Below are 18,580 nucleotides of genomic sequence, written 5' to 3'. Positions count from 1 at the left end.
ATCAAAATGCAAAATCAGCAAATATCAGCTAATGTAAAAAAGATGGTCATGGGAGACTTCTCCTTAGAGCCAACGTAAGGCTCAAAAAGGCAACTAGTTAGACTAAATGAATGGACACCTGAGATTATTTTTCATGAGAAGGGAAAGAAATAAGGTCAACATCTACCATGAGTGTATTTAATTTATCATGACTTGTATGTTGTTTTCATGTGGCTGAACACATGATTTTCATATTGCTATTTTGGGTGTCATTGGTCAGAGAACTTCTGTAATTTGAAGGCGCCAAAGGTTACCATGACCTGCTTGTACTCGTCTTGTAAAAGTCAAAAGGTGAGTAGCACATTCTTATCCAGTCCCAGGCATGGCAAACAGTGAGTAAAGAGGATCCAGAGGGTCTGGTTTCAGACTCAGATTATACAGGTCATGTAGACCGTGGAATGTCTAAAGACACAGTCTGCAGTCTCACTATTAACGATACTCTATCAATTCCATTCTAAAATAGCTCAGTTACAAATTACCTAACAAAATTTAACATGTTTGCTTTGCCATTGTAAATTAAATAGCAGATTGTTCTGAGTATTTCACTTTGATGTGCACACAAAAATAACCCTATATAATATCAAAGAAAAGCAGACACAACTGACCTGTAATATCCTCTACCCACTGAATCCTGAAGCTCACCTCTGTATGTGGCACAGAAAAATGAATGGTTTCTCAAAGGACCACACACTGACAAAATGACGCGTCTTTCCTCTGATGATATTTACAATTTACAATTTAGTATTTAGTAGACGCTTTTAGCCAAAGCAACTTACAATAAGTGCATCAGTCAGATCCTATTACTTCATAAACATTTATTTGTAATATTTGTAATCTTGGCTCCTCTGGGTCCGCTGGTGGTTCTAAACAGTATGTAGTGTTCTAGTGTTCTATACCTGTCATGGTAAAAATAAACAAATAAACGAAAACTCAGGAATGAACACAGAGTTTTGCCTAAACTGGGAGAAAACGTATTGGGACAGTTAGTGCTCTCAAATCAGGGCATGTTCCAGTGTTGAATCATTTCAAACCTAAGCCCAAGGTTAATGGATGTGTCAGCTGTCATCAGATCAAGTGGAAATCTTACCTCTTCAATATACACAAGTACCTAGTTCTACTGGTGTTATTTTCCTGGCAACAGGCATTTTGTATATGAGGTTGTGTTTGTACTTTTAAAATGGATTCATTTTGCCAAACATGAACATGCACAAAATTTACTGATTTAGTATTAGTACCAAATTTATTCTAATAATCCATTTTTCACACTACAGTGAACTTGCTGTGATGATCAAAATACACTCACAAAAATATAAAAGAAACAGACCAGAGTCAAGATTCTGATGGATGTAAACATATAATCAAGAACTGAATTTCTCTGCAATTCAAGGAAAGTGGGATTTTAGGATCCTGTTAAGACAACTACAATGGAACAAAGAATACAGCTTGCCAGCACAACAAGGAAAAGACCTAACTCATTACATTTGGAATGTGCCACATATTTCTAAAAATCCCAGGTGTTAAAACTACCATCAGGATGTGTTATATGTCTGTAAGAAAATATATGTATGTCTAAAGCTGATAACATCTAAGGCTTCGTAGGCACTTCTAATGAGGCATTAAGGCTAGGCTATTAGGCATCCTTCTTAAAAAGTCCAGGTAAGACAATACACACGAAGTGTAAAAGACAAAATGACTCTAAAGAAGCCATTCTTATTAAACAAAGAATTAAAATGTTGGTATGTCAAGGGTACAGTTGACATCAACCCTTTCAATACATTAAACAGAACTGGAGAAACTGGCATGTTATCTAATCTCTCTCTCTCTCTCTCTGATGCCACACAGAGAGAGGCCACAGAGAAGCCAGTCTGATGAATGGAAAGACTTTGTGATCTCCATTACAGATAATAGGAACTGAGGCCAAGGTAAACGCCAGCTGTCCAGTTCATATTACTGGACAGGACACTCAGCAGAGGTCATCCTTTGCAGATATAATATCTATCTTTTAACAGAAGAGGAGCTGTCACTTTCAGTAAAGAGAGGAACTATGATAAGGCAGCAAATCATTTGTGTACAGCACTGCATGACTTTCTTTCTCTCTTATTTTCTTTCTTTCTTTCTTTCTTTCTTTCTTTCTTTCTTTCTTTCTTTCTTTCTTTCTTTCTTTCATCAGTATCACATTCCATGAACACATCATCCAGTGGGATGGTGTGTGTGTGTGTGTACCACTACCTGACCGTTACAGTACATTTGCCACAGTAAGGGTTTCCTGTGTGTATCTGGGTATGTTAAAATGTTTGCATTCATATTTAAGCATGTGCTAGTCTTTGTATGTGTATTTGGGGCTTTGAGGGATGATGAGCTTTGTTTGGTTTGTCCAGGACCAGAGAGTGAAATAATAATGCATTCTGTGAGATTTCTGTGAGACTTAAGACACTCTCCTCTTATACACTGTAAACTGTATACTGTAAAAATCATGTATGTACAGAATGGATTATTTTAATGCTCTGTTGTGGGAGAACACTTGTGGCATGGTTTTGGGGCTGCTCATATATATTCATTTTTACACATGCAATTTAAAATTTAGTTATAACCTGACTATAGTTTCATTCAGGTTGTTGCTTTCTGGACTGTAGAGTAGATCACTGCTGTATCCTCTCTCCTGTCAGAGAATGAAGAGATGACAAAAACCATCACCAGTTTCAGGGTTTAAATATTTGACTATGGCTCCATACCATTCAAACTGTGTCATGACTGGTTTTGTGATTAGTATCAGCATGTTACTAATTATTGCTCCACCACAGTCACTGAACCATTACTACAGCTGTGTTGTAATAATCAGATTTGCTCACCGGGTGGCAGCACTGGGCCCAGTGAAATTCAAAGTAGCATACTGAACTTCCTCCTCCTGTGTGCTGCTGTGAGGCAGTTGGAGTGTTGAGTACAGAGGAATGTCAGACTGACTGAACTGAATACAGTTAGTGTAGTCCTGACTGTCTGAATCCTCTCCCTGTGTGGAGTCAGAGGTCACAGCCAGCGCAGAGTTGATGTTGTCATAAAGAGGAACCGGGTCATCCTAACGGGACGGAAACAAACAGATTCAACCAAAATCTGTATAACATGTAATCTGTTTTTGGTTATGGACATGTCATAAACTGAAGTCTGGACAAGTGCTGGCTCGAAATATCCAACTCAATAATCCTGATGTCACATTCCAAACTCTGCCTCACACTAACTCTGATTTATCTCACTGTGTACCTTCACTCACCTGTCTTTCTCAGTTGCCTACCTACTGATCTCACAGACCTGTCTACATGTCTCATGCTAAAACGACAGGTCATTTGCCTCCAGTCATATGCCACAGTACCTGTCTGACATCATCTTGGGCTCTGGTCTCTCTGTGTGGGCTGAGTTTTCTCTTGCGATTTCTGAAAGTACAGATAATAAGTGACGTAAACATCTTACGTTTCTCCTAATGAAAACAAGATATTTTGGGTTGTATTTTCTCACAGATAAAATGTAATTAATTTGTATTCACTCACCTCCACCACAGAATAAGAAGGATTAGTATGAGACCCACACACACTGTCATTCCAATGCCTACATATCTTGATGTTGGTGTATTTCCTTTAATTACTGCATAAGCAAAGTTAGGAAATTATGAAATTACATAACATAAGATTTCTAAAATTCTGAATTATCCACATATGTATGGAGAGAGGGGGGAAAGAGAGAGAGAGAGAGAGAGAGAGAGAGAGAGAGAGAGAGGCTGTGCCTTTTTTCCTTTTTTATGCCTCATTTACTTATGGTCTGACTTATTTCACAAATTCAACTTAATGTCTCCCAATTCTGACTTATGTCTCAGAACTCTATTTGGCATCTTTCATTTGTCTTAATTCATTTAATGCCTTCAAACAGTGGCACTGACAACTTAACATGTCAGAACTCCAATGAATCAATACATCTCGAGATCTGCGAGTTATCACCTGAAAACTGAGACTCAGCATTTCAGAATTACAAGTAAACGGACTGATATTACAACTTAATATCGTAGAGTTGTTACTTGATTTTTTGAGAATTACCGTTATATTTCACACAGTATGTTCTATCTCCATTTTAATATCTATAAATTGACTGATGACGTTTCACAAGTCCACGAGAACGCAAAAACAGAAATGAACGCATATTGAGAAACGGCCATTTTTCGCTGAACATTAACGGCACAAAATATATATAAACTGTCGTAAGAGTTGACGGAGTAAGTAAATTAAATCCAGATTTCACTTCTGTTCTTATGCACCCCAGTATGCGTTTGATTCATGAATTTTATGAAGAAATTGCACAATAAATATAAATATGTAGGTCAAATCTGTGCGCAGATACAGTATGTATATAAGGCAAAACGAAATCGAGTTTTTCCTTTCTTTTTAAAGAAATTAAGACCGCCGATTTATTTCTTTATTTTGGTTCTGGGTGCATACCTTTCAGTTAGCTGTCATGGCGACCTTTCATGCAGTGCTACTACTGCTACTACTACTACTATAAACACGAATTGAATAAAAAGGCATGCCAATATTTAACATTTCTTTCAACGGATCATGGTGTCTGAGCATATATTGTCGGTGTTTTCATGTGTTTAACAGACTACAGCCATTTTTTGAAAACTACCTTAAGTTATTTATCAGACAACAGAAATTTGCTGTCTTTTCCATGTCTCATTCAGTCATGGCCTCATGCATCTTGCAAATATAACTTGTCTGCAAATTCTGATTTAGATCTTATAAATGTGATTGAAATGTACCTTGAATTATAGGAGCAGATGTTCTTGATCCTACTGAATTGTTGGCCATGCAGTAATATAAACTGTCGTCCCCTGAAGTTAAAGTTAAATTCTTTTCTGTCCCAACAGAAATGAATCCATCACCAGTCTTTTTAAACCAGATGTAATTATGCGCTACTGGATTGGCATCACTGATGCAGATCAGAGTCACTGAACTGCCAGAGGAAATGACAGACACTGATGTGTTCTTAGGAGGATCTGAGGACAATAAAACAACAAGGTTTCAAATAGACTCCAGTTTGTCAAATTCTGTACATAAAAAATGCATCCACTTGGCACATGAAAAGAGGAAGATATAATTTTCAGCAATGTTGTCACACTCACATAAAACGTCAACTGTGATAAAGGTTGAGTTCTCTGGTCCTAAAATATTCTCTGTTTTGCAGTAATACTGTCCACTGTCCTCAGAGCTGATGTTAGTGATGCTGTAATTCTGTCCTGATCCGATCAGTGAGGTTCCAGCTCCAGTCTTCTTATACCAGGTGTATGTGTGAACTGGTGGGTTGGCATCACTGCTGCAGGTCAGAATCACTGAACTGCCCTCCACTATGTCACCAGAGGAATTTATGGAAGCTCTAGTGTTCTTTGGGGGATCTGATGAGTAAAATGTTAAGTTAATAAAATATTAGTGTTCATTACAAAACAAGAGAGATTTGCAAGGACTATTGGTAACATAAATCCATCTGACAAACACTTTCTAATGTAGTTAAAATTGCCTCATAGAGAGAATGAAGTATGACTTTCTCATGAAAGCACGGCACAATACGATAAAACTGAGAAATAATGTCTTATGCCTGTATTCCTGTTTCAGCTGGCACTGAATAGTCCCAATGTTACATGTATCTCTTCACACAGCTTTGCTTTATAATGTGTTGTAAATGAAACAAGGTTCTCACAAGTTACATTCAGGTGTACTTCAGTAGAGTTGCTGTTTCCAATCCTGTTCTCAGCTCTACAGTAATACTGTCCACTGTCCTCAGAGCTGATGTTAGTGATGCTGTAATTCTGTCCTGATCTCATCAGTGAGGTTTCAGCTCCATTCTTCTTATACCAGATATATGTGTGAACTGGTGGGTTGGCATCACTGCTGCAGGTCACTGAACTGCCTTCCACTATTTCACCAGAGGGACTGACTGACACTGTGGTGTTCTTTGGAATATCTGTGAGAATACGACAACATTTACAAATTTAATATATGTTTCTGGCTGAGGAGGTGAGTTTGAATATCGATGTAATTGAGACTGTTGACCATCTGCCTAGCCCCTCCCCCTTTAATGCTTGCTTTAATATGCTTTAATATTTTGTTTGAAAGCATTTTGTGATGGCAGAGATGATTAAAAGGCATGTAAAAATCCTCACTCACAAACTGCAGGTGATTGTTGATCCTCATGACCTTTTACAGCACAGCTGTATCTGTCCTCACTGCTGAACAACACTGAGCCTGTGGATACACGGTCTGGAGATGACAAAGCTTTTCCATTCTTATACCAGATGTATGTAGGGTTGTTACTCAGAGTGCAGGTGGTGTAACAGGTCAGTGTTACTCTCTGTCCCTCTGTCGCTGTGTCAGGAGTCACTGTCACCTGCAGATCTGAATAATGAAACACAAAATTCAATATTATGAAGCTGCATTCTTTAAAATAACATTAAATATGTTAGCATGTTAGCAATACTGAGGTCAAAGCCAAACCCCTTCTCCCTGTCTCTTCCCCTAACCACTCCCCCTTTCTCCTCTATCAGATTATATTGGAGATCTTTGGATAAAAGCATCTGCTAAATGCATACATGTAATGTAATGCAATGTAATAAGATCTAGTTTCAGCAAAATGACAGCACTGACCAACAGGGGGAAATGTAAACTACATAACATATTGCTAAAACCATCCCTTCTTTGATATGTGAATGAAGGGGCTGTTGAAAATTGTATTTTGATTGGTTCTTAATGGTGTTTCTACTACCTGTAACAGTTAGACTGACTCCAGATTCGCTGTTGTAATTTGCACTCTTATAATATGTTGATGGAGATGTTTCAAATCTGAAGAAATATTCTGCTGAGTCGGTCATTCTAAGCTGTGTAACTCTTAGTAAACATGAATGATCAGTACAAATGAACTTCATGTGGTCCTTCTCCTCATCTTGACTCAGCTCCTTAGGCTCTGGGTTTCTTCTGATGTACCATGTAGTTTTTGTGACTTTGCAGTAGTCAGGGTATGAGAAGTGGCTTTGGATGTCAACTGATGAACCTATTAATCCACAAATGTTTGACTGTGTATACGCTACACTCCAGCAGTTCTGTTGGAGAAAACCTGAAATGTAATATAAATAAATGAATAAATTCATACATACATAGATGCTTAAATACATACACACATACATACACACACACATACATAAATACATACATACATGCACACAGCATCAGTTAATGGATGAATATTTTCCCTTAGATCGATAGATAGATAGATAGATAGATAGATAGATAGATAGATAGATAGATAGATAGATAGATAAATAGACAGATAGATAGATAGATAGATAGATAGATAGATAGATAGATAGATAGATAGATAGATAGATAGATAAACTTGATAGAGATTTTAAAAGCTCTCTTTCGCTGAATTTTTTAAAAAAAATAGATGCATTTTGAAGAACCATTAACTTCTGAACATATTTTGAGGAAGATAAACATTGTTTTTGGCTTTCTGAACACAAATATTCAAATATTTGTTTTCCACAAGGCATTTGTTTTAAAACATATCTGTATGTATCTATAACTTATATATACATGTATCTTATCTGGAAGTCTTCCTGTCTCATTTTTACATATGCCATGTATCACCAAAGTGAATATTTAGATAAAATGCATGAGATGGTTCAAGAGACAACACAAGCCTGCATGATTTTAAATGTAACTGAAATCCATTAAATTTTTAGTCAATTTTAACAACCTCAGGCAAATGAAATTTAAGCTTACAAACTGTAGGAGAACGTAAGCCCTCAAATCCTTTAACTGCACAGGAGTAGCTGCCAGCATCCGCAGTGTTAGACAGGTATATTGTCTGGGTGTTTCTGTAAGTTCTGTAAGGCTGTCCGTTCTTGTACCAGATGAATGTAGGGTTGTTACTCAGAGAGCAGGATGTTTTACAGGTCAGTGTTGCTGACTGTCTCCGAGAACCATATTTGATGTCCACCTTTAGATCTGAATGAAGTTTAGCAAAGAATATGTCTTCCATGTGAAAAATCTCCAAATGCTTTTCACACTAATATCTATATCTGTATCTATATCTATATCTATATCTATATCTATATCTATATCTATGTTTATATCTATATAATGTGGCATGAGAATATGTGTGTGTGTGTGTGTGTGTGTGTTACATTTGCACAGAATATTTGTACAGAATTACCTGTTATAGACAGACTGACTCCACTTGTACCTGAATATTTTCCTTCTTCCTGGTTGGTCAAAAATCTGAATTTATAATTTCGTGCATCACTCTCTCTCAGATCTCTTATTCTCAGAGTGCAGTCACTCTTTTTGTCTCCTCTGAACTCCACACGACCCTCATAGTCTTCATCCAGACTCAGGTCTGTGGGCTCTACCCAGTACTGCCATGTATTAAACCACAGAGTTGTAGTCACTGTGTGCCAGGCTGGGTATGTGTAAGAACAGGACAGGTCCACTGATGAGCCTCTCAAGGCACAAATGTTCTTCTGTCTGTATGTGACACTCCAGCAGCTCTTTCCAATGCCTGAAACACAGTGACAGCAACAGTTACAAGAAAGGAGTTAGGTTTTAATACTTATTCAGCCTGAAGTCTCTGATACACATTAACAAATGAATCATTTAAATAGCTCTTACATGCATTTCATTTTCTCTTGTTTTCAAAAAATGGCTGATAGATTGTGCTTGAACAAAAATGTATTATAATCAAATATTATTACCATGTAATGATATTAATGTCATATAGTGTTGCCTGAACTATAGACTCATTCTTTAATGCATTGTATAAAGATACATTTGTTCTAATGCAGCAGTGTGACATGCAGGACCAAAATCTACACTTTCACACTTCAGGGGATCGGATGTTCTTATGGCTTTGCATAGAACAGCTGTAACTGTTCTCATACCAACTGTTCTTGTATAATGAGATGGAATCAGAGGGCAACCTCTCTAAATATCCATTCTTGTACCAGTCATATTGTATTACTTGGTATGGTGAACAGGTGGTGCTACAGGTCAGTTGCACCAATTGTTTTGTCTCTGTTTTTACCTTCACCAGGAGATCTGATTAGAATGAGAAATAAACATCCGATTCCTCAGTTACCTGATTACTTCATTATTTAAAAAAATATTTTAGCTTTTTCAATATTTAGCTCTTATTCAAATTCGGTCAGATATGTATTCATTATGCAAGGGAACTGATAATAGTAACAATAATAGTAATAGTAGTAATAATTAGCATTTTACACACACACGCACACATATATGTGTGTGTGTGCATATATAAACTATTTATATTTTAAATGGAGCCAAATAAGTGTGAATTACCTGTCACGGACAGCGTAACCCCAGATGGATCAGATATCCAGTCACTATTCCATGTTTTAAATCTAAAGTTATACACTCCAGAGTCACTCAGACTCAGTTGTTTGATTCTTAGTCCACAGCTCCAGTCATCATACTCCACACGTGTCTTGTACTCGGGGTCTGTTCTCAGATCTCTACCCCACCCTCCAGAGGTTTGAATCCTGTACCACTCTTTACTTTGGACTGTGTAACCATTCACTGTGTAAGTGCAGGGAATGTACACGTCTGTCCCTTTAAGAGCACAGATGTTTTTCTGAGGGAGAGTCACACTCTGGCCCACAACACCTGGAACACAGTCACACACAGTGAGAACTTTATAAAACATGAGGCCAAAGTGAGACATCCACACTTTACTGTGCTGACACCATTAGGGGGTGTTCACTGCTAGTGTAATTGTTTGTGATTGAGACTGTTGATAAACTAAGTGTGAATGGAAAGTGAAAATCCTGTGAGTGCAACAGCAGAGCTGCACTGAACAAGCACTTGGTATAATATCTACTAGTTTATCATATGTGCTCTGTTAATACTTTAATAATACACATAAATAACAGACACATCTAAACATAAAGTAGAGAAGAGAAATAAATATGAAGAGACAATTACCTCTCAGACAGAAGAAAGTTACAGCTGCAAATATGACTGGTGCTCTCCGGAATGTGGTTGTATTAGCCTGCAGTCATATATATATGTATACATACATACATACGTATGTATGTACAGGATACACACACACACACACACACACACACACACACACACACACACACACACACACATATATATATATATATATACAGGATATATGAGTTTATACAGTGATGTAATTATGACTCATAAACAGTGAAGATTTTCAGACAGACTCATAACTCAGTGATGCATATATGTAAAAGTATGTTTGGTAGTTGTATCAGTAAACACTTGGCTGTAGAGAGTGATCTCAGTCATTTTGCTTTTTACTATTATTTGATCATGAGGTAACAGACAACAAATGATAAGGATTACAAAAAACTGAATATAACAAAGTCACTGAACAGCAATACAATAATGTACACCAGTGAAGTGTAACTCTATATATACTCACCATATGGACTGAAGACTTCAGTTGTCAGTTACTAACTGGGTGTTGGAAAATTTCATATTCAGTCTGACTGTTGTCTGAGTACAGTGTGCTGATGCATAACACACTTCCTTCCCCATTTTTCTTAAACTCAGCACACAGTGTGGTTGTTGAATGACTCATTTAAATCCATTTTCACTCTCTCAGATGACAAAATATCTCTAATCTGTTCTGCTTTATTAAAGAGGAGATGAGGAGAAAGTGGATAATTTTCTGTTTTGTAAAAAGTCTTTGTACATGTATTCACACTACAGTTTCAGTGAGACAGAGGACCAGTCGTTTCATAATAAGAGGAAACAGTAAGTTGCTTCACTTTTCAAACACTACAGCCACGAAGGAATTCAGTCTCATTTGTCTAGATGTCATGGAGCCATCTAGTGGACCTCATAGGCACTGCGTGTTAGTGAGGGCATCCTGTTAAGTCTCGCAAAACAACGCTAAGATTGAATAAATAAAACAACAACTTGGTATCAGAAACCCTCTGAATGTGAGACAAACTCTGAGCAGACTCTGTTGCATGAGGTAGTGGATTGCAGGTTGACATATTTGAATAAATGATAAGAATCTCTCATTAGATTTGTCTTCATTCAACTCTGCTACGAAGAAGGTGCAGTAGACTCAGTCTAGAAATGTCATAATTATTCTCCAGATTTCCCTGGACTGCAGCCGTGTTTCCATGTGGATGCTGTCCAGGGTTCTTAAACTTCTATGGTCTTTGAGGTTAAAGGAGATGGAGGGGACATCAGCATTGCAATGCTGTACTGTCCCCACTAGGGGGGCTGCTGCATTCTACTTATCAAGCAGCTCAATGAAGCAGATGACTTCCTCTCATTCTGGGGAGATTTCTCTAAACATGAAACTGTTCTCAGCCATGCATAATGACTGGCCTCCCATGTGTCCTATTTTTTTTTCTCAAGTCATTTTTGTAAAAGAGTACATTACCAATAACATTCACAGGGTCAAATATTATATTAAGGTCTGGGTGGATTAATACAGTTACTCTGTTTAGTAGAAAACATCCTGTATGGGTTCTGAGCTAACATAAATAGTGTGTTTACAGTTCGCTGTGAGAATAAGTTATAGTTCATACACTCTGATTGAGTCTTACAGACCCATGTGATGTTTTGTAGTGATGTCACTGTCCATGGTGCTGAATCCTGCCTGTTGTGGTGGTGATGGGGATTCTCACTGGAATGATGTATGGAGAGACTGCAGCTGGTCCTGAGCGTTTCCCCTAGCTCATGTACAGTGTGCATACCTTACATTCATATTTATAGGGTTCAGGTAGGGTTATGTATAGAGAATACTAATCATAGACTTTTCACACCTATGAAACTGAGAAAAAGGAAACTTCCCTCTGTAACAGCACTGATCACTCTTCTCTGCCCATGTTCATTCATTGTTATTTTGTAAAACTCTCAAATACAAATACAAATGCAAATACAAATACAAATACAAATACAAATGCAAATGTAACATGCAATTCAACTTTTCACTGCATTTCAAGCTAAAAAGTATCTTCAGCTAACAAAGAGAAGAAGAAGAAGAAGAAGAGGAAGAAGAAGAGGAAAAGAAGCCATTTTACAAAAAGATATGGCTGTACAATTAGACATTTGATAATAATATTTATATATATATATTTAAGTCATATGTAATGTTTTGATGGGTTTTTATTTGCTTCTTATTGTGTAGTGTGTGTTTCTATGGTATTTTGCTGATATTAAGAAAAAAAAAAAAAGAGGTCACCGCAGGATTGAACGTACAGGTAAAATTCAAACATTAATAGCCAAGATGGCTAAATGAATTTTGAGCTTTTCTCAGTAATATGTTAATTAATATATTTTCTATACAGAATAGATTATAGTTCTGTCCAATCAGAGAAAGGTTCCAACCCTTGCAGCCTGTACTATATAAGTACTGAAGACCCTACAGGCTGACGTGCTGGAGAGAGGTGTGACCCAGGAGAGCTCCAGCCCCTGGGCCACATTCCTACTCAACACTGTTGTGTTATGAGACTTTGGCACTGCTACTGCTTCTACTCCTATGACAAGTATCATTTCTAGTAATAACAGCACTGCCGCAAATAATAATAAAGATGATGATTGTAATGAGCAGGCAGTCCTGTGTGGAACTTCTAGTTAACCTGGTGTAAAAGTCACAAGAATGCAGACGAGAAATGTCAGTATTCACAGTGGAACTCAAACCGTTGCTGTAAATTTGATCCAGTTAACTTAGTGAGAGGTAATTACCTCCCTGGACTGCTTCAGTCTAGAGACACCTCAAAACACATGAAATATGGGTTACAAGTAATATAAAACACCCCCAAATACTGCTATAGTCTTTGTACATATACTTGGAGATGTTATAGCATTTGTATGTATATTTAAATATATTAAAACATTTTGTTTTTGGGAAATAACACACTGGAATGAATGAGAAGCAGAGACAGTAGGAAAATGCAAGAGATTATGCAGTAGATCTACTGGTAATGTGGTTCGTTTGGTTTGTCCAGGACCAGAGAGTGAAATAATAATGGATTCTGTAAGTTCTGTGAGAACTTAAGACACTCTGCTTTTATACACTATACTGTAAAAAAAAATGTACAGAATGGATTATTTTTATTTTCTGTCCAAAGACGATATGCATGCACAGCATGACTTACATATCTTAAATGTTACACATACAGGATAATTTTATATTTGTTTTAAGAGTCCATACATTGTATGTACAGTGTCTGTTGGCTTTTATATATGTAAACATAGGAAACACCACAGATTGACAAGTGCTATGATTATATGTCTCATACAATGTACAAAACCATTCAATTATATGCCAGTTAGTGCTCCACTCCTGCTGTTGGGTTCTGGACTGTAGAGTAGATCACTGCTGTATCCTCTCTCCTGTAAGAGAATGAAGAGATGACAAAAACAATCACCAGTTTCAGAGTTTAAATATTTAACTATGGCTCCATACTATTAGAATTGTTTGATGACTGGTTTTGTGATTAATATCGACATGTTACTAATTACAGCTCCACCACAGTCACTGAACCATTACTACAGCTGTGCTGTAAATATCAGATTTGCTCACCGGGTGGCAGCACTGGTCCTGATGAAGTTCACAGTGGCATATGGAGCTCCCTCCTGCTGTCTGCTGCCGTGAGGCAGTTGGAGTGTTGAGTACAGAGGAATGTCAGATTGACTGAGCTGAATACAGTTAGTGTAGTCCTGACTGTCTGAATCCTCTCCCTGTGTGGAGTCAGAGGTCACAGCCAGCGCAGAGTTGATGTTGGCATAAAGAGGGACCGGGTCATCCTAACAGGACGGAAACAAACAGATTCAGCCCAAATCTCTCTAAACTACAGGTCTCATTGGCCCCCAGTCATATGCCACACTACCTGTCTGTCATCATCTTGGGCTCTGGTCTCTCTGTGTGGGCTGAATTTTCTCTTGCGATTTCTGAAAGTACAGATAATAAGTGACAGGAACATCTTACGTTTCTCTTAATGAAAAAAGGAGCTTTGGATATTCTGGGATGTATTTTCTCAAAGATAAACTGTAATTAATTTGTGTTCACTCACCTCCACCACAGAATAAGAGCCATTATTATGAGACACGCACACACTGTCATTCCAGTGCCTACACGTCTTGATTTTGGCTCATTTCCTGCATAACCAGAGTTATACAGTTATAAAAGCATAGAGAGAGAAAGAGAGAGAGAGAAAGAGAGAGAGAGAGAAGCAAAAGGGCTGTTTCCTTTTTTCATATCTCATTCAGTCATGGTCTCATGCATCTTGCAAATGCAACTTGTCCTCGAATTCTGACTTACATTTCATAAATGTGATTGACAAACACTTCTGGAGGTGTACCTTGAATTATAGGAGCAGATGTTCTTGATCCCACTGTATTGTTGGCCATGCAGTAATATAAACTGTCGTCCCCTGAAGTCAAAGTTAAATTCTTTTCTGTCCCAACAGGAATGCTTTTATCACCAGTCTTTTTAAACCAGGCGTAATTATGCACTGCTGGATTGGCATCACTGATGCAGATCAGAGTCACTGAACTGCCAGAGGAAATGACAGACACTGATGTGTTCTTAGGAGGATCTGAGGACAATAAAAGTGTTCATCAAAGACAAAAAATTAATCATGAAATGAATTGATCAGATTCTCAACCCTAATGATGTATCCATATTTACATTACACACTTTTAAAGCATGTGAATGTATAAATGTATAAAGATTTTCTACTTGTTCCCCAGAAGATGAAATACTTAAACTGCATAATCACATTTCACTCACATAAGACATCCACGGTAAATAAGGTAGAGTTATTTGAGCCCAAAGTATTCTCAGTGCTACAGTAGTACTGTCCACTGTCCTCAGAGCTGATGTTAGTGATACTGTAATTCTGTCCTGATCTCATCAGTGAGGTTTCAGCTCCATTCTTCTTATACCAGGTGTATGTGTGAACTGATGGGTTAGCATCACTGCTGCAGGTCAAAGTCACTGAACTGCCCTCCACTATTTCACCAGAGGGACTGACTGATACTGTGGGGTTCTTTGGAGAATCTGTGATAATACAATTAATTACACTTTTAATTAACATATTAAGCAGATCTTGACAGTTTGTGAAATTTTAAAAAGATGAATTTCTCAAGCTAAATTGAATCTTACAGACTGAGGGGGATCGTAGATTCTCAAGTCCTTTAATAGCACAGGAGTAGCTGCCAGCATCTGCAGTACTGACATCATTCAAGATCAGGTGGTTGCTGTTTGTTTGCCTGTTAGTTACAGACTGTCTGTTCTTGTACCAGATGTATGTAGGGTTGTCACTCAGAGAGCAGGAGGTGTTACAGGTCAATGTTATTCTCTGTCCCTCCCTCATATTAGAGACACCCACCTGTAGATCTGAATGAGGAATAAATGAGAATATGTCTCTTATCTGTGAGATTCCCAAAAAGCAATAAGACAACACTGTCATATTTAGTGGAGAATTACCTGTTATGGACAGACTGACTCCACTTGTACCTGAATATACTCCTCCTTTCTGGTTGGTCAAAAATCTGAATTTATAATTTCGTGCATCACTCTCTCTCAGATCTCTTATTCTCAGAGTGCAGTCACTCTTCTTGTCCCCTCTGAACTCCACACGACCCTCATAGTCTTCATCCAGACTCAGGTCTGTGGGCTCTACCCAGTACTGCCATGTATTATACCACAGAGTTGTAGTCACTGTGTGCCAGGCTGGGTATGTGTAAGAACAGGACAGGTCCACTGATGAGCCTCTCAAAGCACAAATATTCTCATGACTGTAAGTGATACTCCAGCACTCCTCCACACTGCCTAGAGCAAAGTCACAGTTACTTCAATAGGGAAAGCTTTTAGCCTTTTTTTTCTCTAGTATTTTCAATGTGTGAGACACAAATGACGTTTATAATGTATGAAGTTAGACCAGTCATTCAATTGTTACCTCCATTCAAACCACATTTTCCTACTGTTTCCTGTCAGAGTACTAAATTGCTTAGCTGTACAAAGCAAAAAGAAAGTTCAAGGACTAAACAACCATTTTTCAAGAAGCACAAAATTACCTTTGACAGACAGAGTAACTCCAGATGAGTCAGATATCCAATGGCTATATTTAATTTTAAATTCAAAATTATAAACTCCAGAGTCACTCAGTTTCAGTTGTCTTACTGTCAATCCACAGTCATACAAGTATCTTGATTTAGTGTTTGAGTACTCCACACGACTTTGATACTCTCTGTCCTTTTTCAGATCCACTCCAGATCCTCCTACCCGATACCATCGTTTTGACTGGACTTTCTGATTGTGCCATATTTTGTAACCACAGGGAATCTTCACGTCTGTCCCTTTGGGAGCACAGATCTTTTTCTGAGGGAGAGTCACACTCTGACCCACAACACCTGGAACACAGTCACACACAGCGAGGACTTTATTAAACACGAGGCCAAAGTGAGACATCTACACTTTATTGTCCTGACACCATTAGAGGGTGTTCACTGATAGTGTGATTGTGACTGCTGATAAACTCAGTGTGAACAGAGAGTGAACATGCTGCTGTGTATACACAACAGAAACACACTGATCCAGCACTTCATATGGGCACTGTTAGTGTATCATCCATGTTCTGGAATGCTATAAGAAATGTCAAACTAGCAGAGCCTGGCACAACTACTAGCATGTTGTATGGTTTTTTCAAGACACATAAAGCGCACTGAAACTGAACTCTCAAGTGGGCAGCATAATCAATCTACTTCAGCATTTCCAAGAACAATGACAACCTGTCCTTAGACACTTATAGAAGATAAATACTTATGAAGGGAAGATTACCTTTTAAACAGATGAAAGTTACAGCTGCAAATATGACTGGTGTTCTCACGAACCTGCCTGTTCTATCCTGCGGTAATATATATATTGTATGTGAGTTTATACAGTGATGTCATTATGACTCATCCGCAGTGAACATTTTGAGAAAGAGTTTGTCTCTATTTAGTTGACACATAAAAATAAAAACATGTTCGGTAGTTGCATCAGTAAACACTTGACTGTACAGAGTGATCTCCTTCATTTAGCTATCTAATATTACATGGTCATGAGGTAACAGACTAAAATTGATAAGGATTAAAAAAAACTGAATATAACAATGTGACTGAATACAGTAATGTATATCAGTGAGGTGTAACTCTATATATACTCACCATATGGACTGAAGACTTCAGTTGTTATTTACTGACTGGGTGATCGTTTTCATTCTGAAAGTGGCCTGAGGACACTCTGCTGATGCAAAACAGACTTCCTTCCCCTTTCTCTTTGTATATAGCACAGAAAGACGCACTTCCCAAATGACTCATTAAAATCCATATGAAGTGGCAAAGACATCCTTCATTTAAAGTGGTAATGAAAAATAAGCAGATAAACTGTTGTACTGTAAAAAGTCTCCGTGTATATACATCCTGCTAGAATGTGTGTATGTTCTGTGAGTGTCTCTCCCGTGTGTGTTCTGTGTCTGTGAGTGTCTGTTCCATGTGCCATTACAGGTTCTTCCAACATTGAACCCTGTCGTTCAGATTCCTGAACCCTTGTTTTGAATGTTGCAGTTTCCCATCTTCCTCTGTGTACTTGGTCTAGGGTTAGAGGTTTCTATAGAAGTGTGGCTTTGGAAGACAAGGATTTAACTTTGTGCTCATCCTCGCTTCATGTTTGCTCATGTGGTTTTACTTTTGTGTGTTTGTTCTGGATTTCAGCCTGTTTTGTTGTGTTTTGTTTGGATTTGCCCTTCTGATCATGGTCAGGGCTATAGGTAGTTATGCTACGGCCATGCCAGTTAATACAAACTCATGTTTTTACATACACCTATGTAAATACCCACATACTTCTTTGTGTGTGTGTGTGTGTGTGTGTGTGTGTGTGTGTGTGTGTTTTCCTGTTGATGAAAACATTTAATGAATCAGACATGACATTTTTAATTAGTTAATGTCATTTGAATAATGTGAGGTTAACATTATAGGACAGTTCATCTCAGCAGAGTAAATGAAAATCTGCTGACAACATCACACGGAAACCAATATTTCACACTAACCTAGAGAATGAGATAACAGAACAAGTGACAGCCTACGAGGAGTCATGCTTGAGTAAATTTACAGTACAACATGTTGACACCATTTACTGGAGTCCCAAAACTATTCAGAAAAGGAACTACACAGGTGCTGAGTGCATTCATGTTTGCTCTCCCACCCCACCTCAAGAACCGTGAAAACTATGTAAATTAGGGGGCCCTTTTTTTCAAATCTCGTTTCTTTGTTTAAATGTGTTCCTGGTACTCTTTTGGCACTATGGTTTTCAGCTAAACAAAATTTTTGTGTATACCTTTGACTGTAACTCTCTGAATCTTGTCCTCTGAATAGATACAAAGTAAGGTTCGCACCTCCTTTTTGGTCTGTTTTCCCGCTGCTTTTGGTGTGTTGTAGTTTTCCAT

At 37.9% G+C, this 18,580-nt stretch overlaps 2 protein-coding genes across 2 annotated transcripts; both read right to left on the bottom strand.

The window, feature by feature from the left end:
- Nucleotides 1-2,646: 2,646 nt before the first annotated feature.
- LOC115819336 (B-cell receptor CD22-like) lies at nucleotides 2,647-12,641 on the bottom strand. Its single transcript, XM_030782899.1, has 8 exons — nucleotides 12,515-12,641; nucleotides 9,429-9,752; nucleotides 8,284-8,628; nucleotides 6,240-6,467; nucleotides 5,201-5,470; nucleotides 4,995-5,074; nucleotides 2,889-3,112; nucleotides 2,647-2,698 (listed from the first exon to the last, which is right to left on the bottom strand). Exons 1-8 carry the CDS (start codon nucleotides 12,639-12,641, stop codon nucleotides 2,647-2,649), a joined length of 1,650 nt encoding a protein of 549 aa, XP_030638759.1.
- A 779-nt stretch (nucleotides 12,642-13,420) lies between these two features.
- Nucleotides 13,421-18,580, bottom strand: LOC115819335 (sialoadhesin-like). Its single transcript, XM_030782898.1, has 9 exons — nucleotides 18,472-18,580; nucleotides 16,332-16,508; nucleotides 15,583-15,927; nucleotides 15,259-15,492; nucleotides 14,884-15,153; nucleotides 14,413-14,689; nucleotides 13,982-14,042; nucleotides 13,675-13,898; nucleotides 13,421-13,484 (listed from the first exon to the last, which is right to left on the bottom strand). The coding sequence occupies exons 1-9, from the start codon at nucleotides 18,578-18,580 to the stop codon at nucleotides 13,421-13,423; spliced, it is 1,761 nt and encodes a 586-aa protein (XP_030638758.1).

This window comes from Chanos chanos, chromosome 8, assembly GCF_902362185.1.
Source record: "Chanos chanos chromosome 8, fChaCha1.1, whole genome shotgun sequence".
NCBI classification, from domain to species: Eukaryota; Metazoa; Chordata; class Actinopteri; order Gonorynchiformes; family Chanidae; genus Chanos; species Chanos chanos.
Note: the sequence above shows the minus strand (reverse complement) of the source record. Positions and strands in the feature narration are given on the sequence as shown.